The sequence below is a fragment of the Chelonoidis abingdonii genome, chromosome 1 (assembly GCF_003597395.2).
Source record: "Chelonoidis abingdonii isolate Lonesome George chromosome 1, CheloAbing_2.0, whole genome shotgun sequence".
Classification (NCBI taxonomy): Eukaryota; Metazoa; Chordata; order Testudines; family Testudinidae; genus Chelonoidis; species Chelonoidis abingdonii.
This window is the reverse complement of record NC_133769.1, coordinates 87,857,103-87,872,056: the sequence shown is the minus strand read 5'-3', so window position 1 is coordinate 87,872,056 and position 14,954 is coordinate 87,857,103. Positions and strand designations below refer to the sequence as shown.

Here is a 14,954-nt window from a genome sequence, read left to right as displayed (position 1 = left end):
CCTCTCATAGCTGAGAGAGCACAGAACAGACAAAGACCCAAGACCAAGAAACACCCACAAATTCCCTCCCTTAAGCTTTGAAAAATCCGGTTTCCTGATTGGTCCTCTTGTTAACCCTTTACAGGTGAAAGAAACATTAACCCTTAGCTATCTATTTATAACACATGTAATTAAAGATTACATCATAGACCTACAGCACAGACTTCTGCTACTTGAGGTACCAGACTAACTGATAACAGTATGTGTGGGGAAGCTAGTAGGGCAAGTTGAAGCAGACATTTTTCCAATGGATTTCACAGCTATTTGCTGACAGCAGAAGAATTTTTAATCTTGGGTTCTAGTCCACATTCTGAGGGGAGTAGTCCCCATAGTGGTTACAGACATACTTGGCCACCCCGCACACAGACACTTCTGCTTCTGGTCTCTCCAACCTGTGTTGTCTTGGTACCTTCTTCACCCTTGCCACCACTTCATGGACTTTGGTTCTAGTTTCCCCTGTATTCCAGTCAGACTGTGGCATCCTCCTTGCTGCCTAGGTACCAGCACTGGGAGCAGTGAGAGCACTGGAGAGAATCTCCCTGTTCTCAGTTTCTGTACCTGTCACCATAGTAGCTCCTGACTGCAGGAAGCATTTACATAGAAAGTTCTGCTCAGCCTTTGGCTGGAGCATATGCCAAGCAAATGGAATCTTTGTAGAATTTAGCTACCAAAGTCTAGCAAATCTCTACTGCATATGTGTGAATTTACGATTTTTCAGAGGCTTACAACTTAACCAAAATTGGGTGAATATTCACTAGTATGGCAGAACGCATATCCCTGCCAAATTTTAAGTCCTTGCTCCAAAGCATAGAACTTCTCAATTAAACATTTGAGATTTTTTGAAATTGGGAAAGTCCTATTTTTCTGTAATTCTTCTGAAAAATGCCTGAGCTGTTTTTGATGAATTTTTTGCAAAAAATTCTGTAAGGCAGATTCCCTGCTTGGAAAACATCAGCCCATACGAGTAGCTTGGCAGAGTTTTAAGCCACTGAGAACCAGGTCTTATAGAAAGTGTCAGTGTAAATGATTGTAGTAAAGGGGAAATAATCAGTGAAGGCATGTCCCAAACTATTTAACTCATGTTTGTGATTTTGATCTGAACAGTATGCAAGCCCTGCATTCACTTAAGTATTACTATGCTGGTAAAATGTACTTTCGTGATGAGATTTGAAACCAATGGCTATGTCTTCACTACCCGCCATATTGGCGGGTAGCAATCGATTGCTCGGGGATCAATGTATCGCGTCTCATCTTGACGCGATATATCGATTCCCAAATGCGCTTATATCGATTCCGGAACTCCTCCAACCTGAACAGAGTTCCGGAATCGACAGGGGGAGCCACGGACATCGATCCCGCGCTGTGAGGACGGTGAGTAATTCGATCTTAGATACTTTGACTTCAGCTACGTTATTCACGTAGCTGAAGTTGCGTATCTAAGATCTATTTTCCCCCGTAGTGTAGACCAGCCCATTGTCTTGGCCAGCTGTGGCTATTAAAGAGCCCATAGTAGTTTTCATGAGACATGGAAAATGAACCCTGATGTCTTTGCTATATTCAAACTCTGCTGCAACCCTTACAGCTTCAGGTAGATACAGTATTTTTCATGTTCTCCTAAAATGTTGTGTAGTATTGCTGTGTAACAGTGGAATTGTGTCAGAGTTGGCTACACTGTAATGGATGGTAAAGTAATTCCTGCATTCTAATAGATGATATAGTCCTGCAAAACCTTACTTACAGCTCTTCCTGTGGAAGTCAGTGGGATTATTCCTATGATTAAAGACTACTCATGAAATAGACTACAGGCCAGATCCTGCAAACCATCAGTCTGAGTTGCTGATGTGCTTTGGGATCATTCCAGTTTAAAAGTACTTCACTGTGTAAATGGGTGTTCTAAATTCACCTAATTGTAAACTATTTTTACTGTATTCTAATAAAAGATAATGTTGTTTGTAATTCCTTCCAACTGAAATGACTGTCTTGGGAATTCACAGGGTCAACGATTTGAAGATCGGTGCTCTAGTAGGTGTTGACAAATATGGAAACAAATACTATGAAGACAAAAAGAATTTTTTTGGTAAGTATACTAAATTGAATATCCTAGTAACTTCATATGGTTTATCTAAATTCTGCTCGTGAAATGGAAATGAAATTGATTGCCTGGCTTCCTTATGCATGATTTGCATGTATTTTGGAGACCACTCCCCTAATTCAAAAACTTTGTAAAGAAGTTGAAGTTGGCATCATCATTGGCAGATTTAAGCTAATTGGGATACTTTAACTGTGAGTCTCCATTGTTTTAAAATGATTGGGTTTCTTATTTAATTTTAACTGTGAACACTGTCTTTTTAATGGTGTTTTTCCATTCCTTTAAGAATTTTTATTCTTAAGATACTGATATAGACACACTCAACTTTGACTTCTCATTAACCTTTTTTTTTTTTTTAATTTGGGAATATTTTTATTTAAAAATAGTCATAATTTGGGATTATGGAAATTCCTCTTCATTTCTCTGAGATCTGCAGAAGGAGACCCAGGTGCCTGTGTACCTCCTAGACTTCCCTTCTTAGAAGGGATTTTATCTTTTGGGAACCTCTTGGAGAGGCATAGGAGTTAGGGCTCTGCTTAGATAAGGTACATCAGTACCCTGGTGAGTCTTAGGAGATTTGTGGGAGGAAGGGTAAAAATCCACCTCTTGTAAGGATCGGTCTCCTAAACACCCAGGAGGTTTATGAAACCTCCTTAAGTGCAAACAGTCCAATTGTCTTCCCATGCACAGCCTCGGTAGAATCCTCTTCCCCAAAGAAGCCAAAATAGGCTTTCTGGGAGAGGAGTGGCTTTTGATGAGCTCCCTAAGGGTTTCGGATAGGCTGATCAGATAACAAGTGTGAAAAATCAGGACAGAGGTTGGGGGTAATAGGTGCCTATGTAAGAAGAAGCCCCAAATACCACGACTTTCCCTATAAAATCGGGACATCTGATCACCCTTGTTTCAGATAGCTCTGTAGCCTCAGAAAACCCACAAGAAGGGGGGGCAAATGCCCTGTCATCTTCCCCCCAGTTCCAGCCCATTGCTATGTTGAGAGCCCCCCACCCAAAAAAAAAAAGCAGTAGCTAGCTTAGTCTCATGATGGTTGGGTTCCCTTTTTGTGTATCATAGATGTATGGGAGTGTGTAGGTTCATCTACAGTAGAGTTCTTGAATTGGTGCCAGTTCGCTTGTTAGCTAATGTGTTTGTAAAGTGTCCTGACATTTACAAACACTTGTTCTAAGTGCATATGCAGGTGGTTTACCCTGGGTGATTGACAATCAATTAATGTAAGTTAAAAACTCTCTAGTGTAGACAATTAGCAACCTCTTGTTTGCCAGCAAAGAGTTGCCATTAGCTAGCAGGGGCTTGCAGCCAGGGGTGTGCATTCCTTAACTGGCTGCAGCCCTGCAAACTTGCCTGCATGAAGGCAGTAGCAGGGAGTAGTGCTGCAGCTCAGATGGCAGGCCTTTCTACAGGGAGTGGAGGCACCAGGGTCCCACAGAGCTGCACAATACTGCACCTTGTACTCTCCCGAGTTTGGGGCTCAGCACATCACAGCTCTTCCTTCCTTGGGTGCAGCCCAGTGAGCACAGGGAGAGTTACCATGCAGCTCCATCATCTGGTCTGCAGCCCCTCTCCCCATTACTGTCCTCCCCACAGCCTACCCTCCCAGCACGCGGTGCACTACCTCCTGTGCGGTCCCTTTACACAGATAGGCTTGTGGGGCTGTAGGCCCAGAAGGAAGCATTGGAAAGGCTGAGCACCAAGCACAGGCAGGATTGTGGGACTGTAGCCAGGGAAGGCATGTTCTAGCACTTCCTTCCCTGGCAGTTGCAAAACCTGCCTGTGGCTCATCCTAACGAACTCTGGGGACCTGCATTCACTTTTTTAGTACATGTTGGTGGGGCGAAAAATATTCCTGCTTTAGGGCCCACAGTGGGCTAGCCCTACCTCTGGTCCTAGTGCTTCCTTCTCTGGCAGTAGCCCTGCAAATCTGCCTGCAGCTGGGCCCTTTCTTCAAAAGCATGTTCTTAATAAGCAACATGTCATTGCCAACATCTGAATCACATTGACATTAAAGTTAATGCAACTGGATTGGTTCCCACAAAATGTTAATAGAAAGTTAAGATCTGAGTTGCTATTAACCAGAATCTACTGTGCCTTGTGTGAGTGATTGGAAAGAGAGCAAGGCCTTGAGAGGGGTGCAGCACAGAAGGAAGGATTCTCCTCCTTGGGCTCTGTGCAGGAGACCTGGGAAAAGAACAATTTGGCTCCTTTCCTTCCCAGTCCTACATTTTAGAGTTGCTAACCAGCAAATCTCTCTCTGTTTTGAGGTCACTAACTGGAGTATCTCTTCTAGAAGGAAGAATATGATGAAGTAAATACATCTCTTCTTAATGATAGAACGGTCTGAGTAATCTAGTTTACTTTGCATTGGCTCCTGATACCATTAAAGTTTTTTTTCTTTTTCCTGAAAAATATTCATCAGTTGTTAATGACCACCTTGCCCTGTAGGTTTGTAGATGTTACTGAAAATTCTGAAATAAAATTTTAATTTTTTGAAGTCATGTTAGAAACACACAATAGCTAGAATCTCTCACAGTTTTAGTACCAATTTGAAAAAAAAAATTGTTGCTGTGCTTTTGATAGTGGTGGGTAAACAAGTCTTCCCCGTGTTTTGTCATTGTTTTATTGGTAGTATACTATATGTGTTCTATCCAGATTGTCACTGTATAGGGTAATCGGACTCAATTGTAGATATTTTGTTTGTGTACAAAATAGATGTGTATTTTGATTTATGTATTCTGGCTTATGTTTTTATCCTTTTTTAATAGGAGAGCAGTGGCCGGGAGCCTACCGGTGAAGACAGTGCTGCCGCCAGCAGCAGTGCAGAAGTAAGGATGGCATGGTATGGTATTGCCACCCTTACTTCATGCTGCTACCTGCAGAGCTGGGCCCTCAGTCAGCAGTCACCACTCTCTGACTGCCCAGCTCTGAAGGCAGCAGCACAGAAGTAAGGGTGGCATGGTATGGTATTGCCACCTTTACTTCTGTGCTGCTGGCAGGGCGCTGCCTTCAAAGCTGGGTGCCCGGCTAACAGCTGCTGCTCTTCAGACATCCAGAGCTGAAGGCAGCACAGAAGTAAGGGTGGCAATACTGATGCCCCTAAAATAACTTGTGACTCCTCTGCAACTCCTTTTTGGGTCAGGACCCCCAATTTGAGAAATGCTGGTCTCCCCCGTGAAATCTATGTAGTATAGGGTAAAAGCACACGCAAGACCAGATTTCACGGTCCGTGACGCATTTTCATGGCCATGAATTTGGTAGGGCCCTAGCTATTAGTCATTCACTTGTAAGAGCTCCAGATTCACCCATTTAAAAATAAATTGGAAATAAGTACAGTGTCAGTGGAAATAACTCTTATGTGCAGAAACTCCAGAAAAATAAAAGGTTAATATGGTTGTGTAAAAATATACATCTATATTAATCCCAGAACGTGTGTTCATAATGGTAAATAATGTTTATTAGCAAAAATAAGCAAATAATAAACAGAAATGATGCTCACGCTGAAACAATAGGTAGTTAGCAGCTCTATGTAGGTTGTTGTCTGGCAGAAGCTACAACCTCTGTGTCACTGAATGTCCAGACTCACTGTGACTTTTGGTTTCTGGCTCTGGTCTAAAGGGGACATGTCTATGGCAGCCTCCACTCCTCCATAACTTTGCTTAAGTGTATGCGCTTAAGATCTTGGCAAGATGGTCTCAGGGATCTGAGAGAAACATAAAGGCCCTGGAGCAGCTACCAAGATTTCCAAGCAGCTCTGTTTAAGGATGGCCTGCTTGTCTCATGTGAGAGTGGCTCTAGAAAAGGTGAGGCGAATGAGCCCTGGCTCAGGTGTTTTATAAACAGAATTGCTTGCTGGAATATTTGGACTTTGAGCCCTGGATTTGACTTTGATTTGAATTCTGATTTGAGGAAAACGGCCGTGTTGAGTAATGAGTTTGCATGTTGATATTGCAGCTCTTCTGGAAACTTGGCTCTTACACGCAGGCTTTATAAGGGAGAAGAACTATGCTATTTCCTGGCATGGCAAACCTGAAGGAGTAAGGAGAGAGTATGGTGTAGGTTTTGCTATCAGAAATGAACTTACGTTATCATGTGAAGGTCAGATTGCAGTGTCCATATGTATCATGACACTTGGCACTAATCTAGACTTCATCTGTACATACACCATGCTCTGTAAAGAGTGATGGTGTCATTGAGCAAAAATAAAATATTGCCACTGGTAAATTGGGGTTATGTCTGTACAACATGCTATTGAACTTTTAACTATAATTATTTTTCATTTTTTATTTTGAGAATAATTATTTTTAGCTAATTCAGTGTTGTTTGTCAAATTTAAGGTCGACATAGATGGGTTGAATATACTACTGAAATGAACGGCAAAAATACATTCTGGGAAGTGGATGGAAGCATGGTGCCACCAGAATGGTAAACCAACTAGTCTAATAATAATCTTTGTGTGTGTTATATGATTGCGTATTGCAAATTCTTCATGAAAGTCCTTCTGGCCAGATTTTTATTTTTAGTTAGAAAACTTCTTAGTTTATGGGTTTGAAAGCACAAAGGGAGTGGCACTACTGAGTTCCCAGGAGACTGTTTCTTTAGAAAAAGGGTCTCCCTTCATGAACCCCGCATGTCCCCAGTCATCTTAGCCCTCCAGAACTACGGATCCCCAAACATCCAAGGTTATGGCTCTTACAGGAACCAGAAGTATCAAGAGGGCACATGTGATTGCAACTGAAATAACTAGTGCAGGGGTGGCCAACCTGAGCCTGAGAAGGAGCTGGAATTTACCAATGTACATTGCCAAAGAGCCACAGTAATATGTCAGCAGCCCCCTATCAGCACACCACCGTGTCTCCCCCTCCCTGGTCCCAGAGCCTCCCACCCACTAGCAGCCCCACCGATCAGCATCTCTCTCTCCCTCCCCGCACCTCCCAATCAGCTGTTTCGTGGCGTGCAGGAGGCTTGGGGGCAGGAGGAGCAAGGGCATGGCAGGCTCAGGGGATGGGGGTAGGAAGGGGTGGAGTCGGGGCAGAGCCAGGGGTTGAGCAGTGAGCACCTGCCAGCACATTGGAAAGTTGGTGCCTGTAGCTCCAGCCCTGGAGTTGGTGCCTATACAAGGAGCCACATACAGGTCTCTCGCAACTTACGCACATTTAACATGCGCGATTTCAGCTTTACGCTGAAAGGCCTGGAGTCTGGGAGGGGGCATGGCCTCAAGATTTAAAGGTCCTGGGGCACCAGCTGTGACTGGGAGTCCCAGGGCCTTTAAATCACCCATGGGGCTCCCAGCTGCAGAGGTGGCTGGTAGCCCATGGGGCGAACTAAAGGGCCCGATGCTCCAGCCACCATGGAGCTTCAGGCCCTTTAAAGGCCAGCCCCAGCCCAGCTGCCAAAGCTGCGGGCAGGATTTAAAGGGCTCCTCTGGGCTCCCCACCACAGCGGGAAGTGTGGTGGAGCCCTTTAAATCCCACCTGCAACTCCGGCGGACGGGTGGTGGTGGGGAGCCCTTTAAATCCCGCCCGCAGCTCCGGCGGTGGGACCCGGGGGGAGGGGGGCATTTAAAGGTTTCCACTGGCCCTTTAAATGCCCTCCTCCCCCTCCCCGGCCCTCCGTTGGAGCTGCAGGCGGGATTTAAAGGGCTTGGGATTTTGACTATACGCTGTTTTCGCATTACGCGATAACCGCAGAACGGAACCCCTGTCTAAGATGCGACAGACCTGCATTAACTTCTGAAGAGCCACAGATTGGCCACTTCTGAACTAGTGATAACTGAAGTGACATAGAAGAGTTGATACTACTACTGGGTGTACTGAGACTCAGGTTAAGGCCCCAGTCCTCAAGCTGGTCCATACAGTCAGCCCCCTATGCACATGTTAAGGCCCCGGTCCTGCAGGTTGCTCCATAAGGCAGACCACCGTGCCCACACAGAACTCCATTGAATTCCAGGAGGGTCTGCTTAGGTAAAGGAGACTTCCCATGTGGGAGAGCTTAGAGGTTCAGGGGCCAACTTGTTAAATGCCTTCTAGGACATGTAGGAGCTTCTGAAAGTCAGAGTGGGCAAGAATAGCTCTTTTACTCTGGGAGCACTTAACACAATATGGACCCTATTACTGATTGGGGCCTATAGGCAAATAACTTAAGCTTTAAACTTAATCTCTCCACTCTCCAGGCTTCCATCTTCTTTCATCCCCTATTCAGTCAAAAGCTGAGGAGAATTTATGTATGCATGGAGAGTCCAAACTGATTTTTAAAAAGTTGTGCATATGCTAGTGCTTGAGTCCTTAAAAAAAATAAAGTGACTGAACTCAGGGCAGTGAAAGGCCTCAAAGTGGCATTGGGGGAGTTGCGAGTAAGATTGGGGCAGTAGGATAGCTGGGTCAGGACCCAGAGAACTGGGGATGATTCCCCATAGAGCCTGTCCCATCCCCACCTCCTTCCTACCTGTGCCTAGCTTCTACTCCCAGGAACTCTGCTGTCCAGGCATCCCTGCTGCCCAGCTATATATCTGCCCCAGGCTCATAGTGGCTCCAGCCCTTGCTCCCCTGTCTGGTCCTGGCTGCAGAATCCCTGGTGTGCCCTCCGCTCTCTTACCACTGAGCGCCCCATCCTAGCTCTGGCAGCATCATCTGATGGCTCATAAAATGCTCTGCAGCTAGTGAGGCAAAGGAGCTGCCTTGCCCAGGACCAGCAAAAGTACCAGTATGCTGTACTAGCTCACCCCAAAAATCCCAGAACATTGTTCCAGAGTGTTCTGGCATGATTTGAGTTTTGTGTATGTGGTTACCTCCTGAGGAATAGCTGCATTAAAATTTGTGGGGTGGGGAAAGCTGGATGAAAAAACTCGTTTCCCATGTACACAGTGTAAATTTTTTATTAGGTTTCAGTTGGGTAATTGTATTTTGTGTATATATCAAGTAAAAGAGCTTTAAACCTTACTGAAGTAATGGAAAACACAGTCGTACAGCTAAACTCCATAATGTGTCTGCTATTTTTTTCTTCTATCTTCAATTAAAATTTCAGAAGAGTTAAATGCAAAAACTTAGAGTGCAGTTTTAAGTTTTCAAATTTGAACATGCAAAGTTGGGGAAAGTGAAAATTCAAATAGCAACATTAATTCAGTCAGTGTGTATGGAGTATTTTAAAATACTAGTAAGAATATTTAAATTGTATACTTAACATATTATGCCCAATGTGTTTTGGGTTATTGTTTCTATTGGAACCTTATCACAAGTCTGGAAATACAAATTTGCACCATAAAATTGTACAGTATTAATGTAGGATTTCCATTTAATACAAAACAATTAAACCAACATTTCAGGCTAGATCATTTAATCCATAATCTGAGACATTTCTGATCAGCTGCATCACAAATGGAAGATAATGTTCTGGGATTTGCAAACTTGAGGGCAATTTTTCTGCAAATAGAAGTCGTCTATTTCAAATCCTGTAGTTAGTTTTGAAAAATGGGCCAAAAGTAGTTTTCCTGTTAGCGCATAAATCAGTTGTTGGCCACTGTTGGTCATCTGTTTTAATAAATGCTTTCCGGTAAGCAAAAGTTTTGGTATACCTCACTTTTGTATTTACTGGTGTGTACTTTACCTTGTTGGGTATACTGATCCTTTTAGTTATGAAGGCAGCTTTGCTGAAGTCTCTTTCCCATCTCCCCCCCAAAGGAAAAAGGATCCTGCATCCCTGCCCTTGACTGGTGGCACAGTGCCTTAACCAGCATCAGTTCACTGCCTCTTATTGAGTGCAATGATTACCTTTATTTCTCTCACTTAGACCATGATTCTGCATCATGCTCAGTGTAGAATCAGTGAACTGCCCTTGCAGATCACAATACAGGACCAGGGCTGTAGGTCTCTCTTCTTCTACTGGGAAGTACAATTCTTAGAAGAATATTATTTGGGCCAAATCTCTGCTTTGCCTGGGAATCCTTATAATCTCCAGGTCTGAACCAGCACTGGACTGAGCAACCTGGCCTGGACCCAAGATATTATTGCTATGTCTGAACCTGGCATTCACAAAGGCATTCATCTTTACTGTCACCAAATTGACCTTATTATGAGCACCTGTGCAAGGAAGGGGAAACTGGTGCTAACTTCGCTGTGGGCTAAGCAGTGCGTCTGCATCCTGCCATAGTAATATGGGTGAGACTTGTGGGAAGAATGGGACTGAGAAATTCATTGCTGACTTTTCTGGGACTGTTAGTGCTGCTCTGTGTTGGACTTCATCTATTTCATTTGCAGCAGAGCAAAATATACATCTGCTTCATATGCAGAGAGCAATGAGAACTAAATTGTTTTGAAAATCTACATTCCAGAATATCTTTATTTTATTCCCTTCGCTAAATCACATATATAATGGTACCACCAGTTAGGCTGAATAATCTTTCCTCTCAGATATTCAGCTTCCTAACCTATTCATAATATGTTCTGCCTGAGAAGAGTCATCTTTGTGCTTACATGACTTTCAGTTTTCTGTTTTTCTTATTCCTTCAGTACTGTTATTCAGTACTAAAATAAGTAACATGCACTGTTACCAACATACTAAAGAGTACAAAGAACCAATATTTGTAGTCTAGTCTAAAATGAGCTGTTGTCTGGATAGAGATTAGTGAAGACATCAAGGTTGCTCTCAATTTGGTACCTCTTACGTTGACTAGAACGGAACATGTTATTTTTTTATGGATTCCTATTAGACAAACCTGAAAATTAAATTTATTCTGGCAGTTGTTTCCAGTGGGCATACAAGTATAAATGTCTTAGTTACCTCCCTGATATCTGCTCTGAAACTTCTCATTACGGTTCTATAGCTGTGTAGAACTTGTATTGGTACAGCAGCTTTGAAGTTTTATGCTTGTATTAAATCTGCCCTGAAATGAGAACTTTTTGTGTCGAGGGCTGAATTGCACAACGGGTTAGGTGATGGGTCATGAGAAAATGAGTTTGATGGTCTTGCCCCAGTCCCCATTTGTGCATGTCACAAAAACCACTGCTTGCTTAATTAGGCAGATTGTCGGTCTTTGTTGAAAGAAATGCCTGTGAGTGGGTAACTAGAGAATTGCAGACAAGGACTAAAGAGTAGTGGCAGAGCGGGGTAGGCAATTTTGTTGAGTTCATGCTTATACCAAGCTGGTTTGAAGTGTGTGCCATCTGTTGCTTACTTTCACAAGCGCTAACTTCACTCATGATTTTATTGTTTTGGTTTTCTTTTGTAAAAAAATTCACTTTCAGTTGAGGGCACATTTTGATGTGCTGAACATTCTGTGGATTTCTGAATAAAAGTAATAGAAGATACTTTTTTACTGTCTCTTGATCTATACATTCTTTTTTTCATTGCATTGGATTGCCTAGTATTATTGCCTAGTCTTTTCCTCATCCACAGTCCTAATCATTATATACATTTTTTTGAGGGTATGGAAATCATCTTGCTGAGTTTTAGATTTTCCATCTACTCCTTCATACGGGGCCACGCCATTCAGTTTGCCTTTTCGTTAGCTGTAATTGCATCTTCTGAAGGCAAACAAGTTTACAGAAGTGTATTGCTGCCTCATGTAGTCTATACATCTCTATTCCTAGATACAGGAAGCATGATTTAAAGATTGCTTGTCCTGGATGGTCAGTGGTATTATCTGAACCTAACCACTGATGTGGTAGAGCAACATATTTCCTGTTCCTCAGCTACTGTCAGCATATTTAGCTTAAAGTTGTACACTTTGCCTTTCATATATTTAAAGAATATCACAGAGCTACGGTATTGCCTGTATTTAATGTTTACCACTACTTGAATGAATGATTGATTGATTTATGAAGTTTATACTTTAATTGTACAAAAGATTGTTGCTGTTCATGTATTAGTGTGTATAAACTGTAATTACAGCCAAAATGGGGATTCTGAGGCTAATATAAACTACCCTCCTTGGGATTAATCAAATAATTTTACTTTAGAGCTGATAAAAGGCACCTCTGATTATCACAGATTTACCAGCAAAGCAAAATATAACCAGCAAATTAAAATAGGCTAAATACATTCCAGAAATGGGCCAATTAAGAAAAATAGGCTAGGCACATACATTTGACTAATTTCTAAATGTGATTTAAATTATTTAGTGTAGATGTGTTAGAGTTTTTCTTATTTAAATATTACACCTACCCTGTGAGTGCCTGAATGTCAGTTGATATATCTGGCTTATTTTAAAAACTGTATCTGAATGTCAGTTGACTGATTTCTTCACTGAGTTATGGAATTGCTTTCTGCAAATCACCAGAAGACCTTAAAGCTTGCTGGTTTTTAGCTGCTAAAGCACACTGCTTCCATTTTAATAGGACATCATTGGCATCCTACCTTTTCTAGCGTGCTCTCACTTGCTGCAGCAAAAGTCCCTAAATTGAGTAATGCTGTTTCAGTGCATTGCTGGCGTAATATAGTTGGAGTAGAATGAATTTTGAAAATTTCAAGGGATCTGAATACAGGGAGAGACATGGTGAACTAAGATGGGTATCTTTCTGGATTGTCATTTATTACTGGTGCAAGAGCTATGAACACACCAAATAGAATGTAAAGAGATGATTGTCATTTTAGTCGCTTTGTTCCCTGGCTGTTTGAGAGGTAATCTCTGCCAGATGCTTGAGAAAACAAATACTACTTCAGGCGTAGGGAAATAGGAATGTGATGGGGGTTCATGGTTTTGGCTGGAATAAAGTCAGAAAGTTCAAACAATATTTATTTCCTCTTGGGGTGGTTTTGGAGATGAGACTGAGATTAATTATGGATTTGTATGGACTTTAAAATGGAGTCTCTTAAATTATGCTGATAGTTTTATGCACATTTCAGTGAAGGGTGGGTAGGCGAAAGTTATTCATGTAGTAAATGTGTGTTTGTTACTAACCCTGCACGGTGTCATGCTGTGTTTTCCTGTACAGACATAGTCTAATATGATTAGACTTTTTCTTTTGCTGTTTTTGAGATTATCATCTGAATTTTTCTCCAACTATTCGAATTTTGCTGATTTTTAGAAGGAATAATGTGTTAGTTTAAAATTAGGGTCTCTCCCAGTGCAGAATTGTCCCTATTGTGTATGCAATAGAACTGTCTCCCCGATCTACTCAAGTTAACCAATTTCAAGATTAATCTGATTTTGGAACCCTACTGGATTTTTGTTTACTGTTTCCTCAGTCTGAGGAAACTAGGTTTATCCTAGTCGTTTAGTAGAAAAATAATATTTTCTTAGGATACAATAGTTCCATAGATCAGAGTTAGTTATACTCCTGTGTTCTGGTAGAATTTATAGGTCATCTAAACCAGCGATGGACAAGCTAGTACTCCTGCTATTGCAGAATTGTTTTCTTTTAATACATATTTTAGTTCACTGTACAATCTAATATAAAATATTATAAACAATGATGCTTTTATTGTTTCTCTTGGGGAAACTGTTTCCAGAATCTGATAGATTCCTGTTAGGAAACTTTGTATGTAACACATTTTTCTCTTGTGTTGTTTCTGAAGAGAGACCCTGTGGCTTGAACTTAAAGTCTGTCAAAAGATTCCTCTATTTTGTGGTACTTCTGTGACTCACTCAGAATTCCATACCATTTTAGGTACATTTTTAAAAACTGAAGTTTCATAATTAAATATGAGAATGAATAGAATCTGTAAAATTCTTTTATTTTGTTGTTCAGTTCAATTTTACTGAGTCCCTAAATTTTCAGTATGTCAGTACAAAAGTCTGTGGCAATAAGCAGCACTGGGCCTTTTGGTATCCAGGAATGTGTGAAAGGTGGTTTAGGATTATGCGATAGGCATATTCTATCTCTCTATCTAAGGTACTTATGTTGTCCCCACTACTACAGTGAATCTCCTCGTCGCCCTCCGTCAGTGTCCATATTGTCTTTGGTTCACAGATCTCCTCCGTCTCTCCACTCACCCTCTGCTCTGCCTCTGCATGCACCCAAGCCTCCTCGGGGCCGCTCCAACACCCCAAACCCAGGCCCGCTCTGCCTCACAGCTTTGTATTTGGATGGGGCTCGCACACAGACATGGCATGCTTCTCCTCGGTGTATAATATCCTCACACAAAGCAGGCAAGCCTCCACCAGGGACTATTACCAAGCAAAATGGAAATGATTCACCTCCTGGGCTTACTGCCACCAATACTCCCGGAGTCCCTGGACACTATATCCATTCCTATCATACTGGACTACTTCCTCCAACTCAGAGTGTTGGGGCCTGTCCCACAGCTCCATGCCAGTCCACTTGGCAGTGCTCAGTGCTTTCCTCCCCACAATAGATGGTGCCTCCATCTTCACAGGCGCAGCCTCTGTTGTTGTCGTCATCTTCCTTCTTCTTTTTCTTTTATACCACGTTTCCTGGTGAGGGTCATGACAGCAGCATGGAGAGTAGGGAGGACCAGACTTTCCATTTCTCCACAGCAGGTTCCAGCTCCTCCTCAGGGATTCCCAGGCCAGCTGGGAGATATCATCCCTCCAGTGTATCCTTGGTCAGCTTCGAGGTCTCCTCCCAGTGGGACATACCCAGTAGAGTTCCAAAGGAAGCCTCACACAGAGCATCCTTATCAGGTGCCTGAACTGCCTCAGCTGGCTCCTTTTGATCTGGAGGAGAAGTGGCTCTACTCTGAAGCTCTCCCAGATAGCCGAGCCTCTCACCCTGTCTCGGAGAGTAAGCCTAGCCCCCCTGTGGAGAAACTTCATTTCCGTCACTTGTACCCATGATCTCGTCTTTTCAGTCATTACCCAAAGTTCATGACCATAGGTGAGGACGGACGTAGATTGACCTGTAAACTGAGAGCTGTGTCT

The 14,954-nt window shown here is 42.6% G+C and overlaps 1 protein-coding gene across 1 annotated transcript in view; it reads left to right on the top strand.

The window, feature by feature from the left end:
* NDUFA12 (NADH:ubiquinone oxidoreductase subunit A12) overlaps positions 1 to 14,954 on the top strand; it is a 49,947-nt gene that overhangs the window by 19,585 nt on the left and 15,408 nt on the right. Inside the window, exons 2-3 of the mRNA XM_032772487.2 lie at positions 2,034 to 2,116; positions 6,475 to 6,562. Of these exons, the coding sequence (XP_032628378.1) occupies positions 2,034 to 2,116; positions 6,475 to 6,562 (171 nt within the window). The remainder of the gene's footprint in view (positions 1 to 2,033; positions 2,117 to 6,474; positions 6,563 to 14,954) is intronic.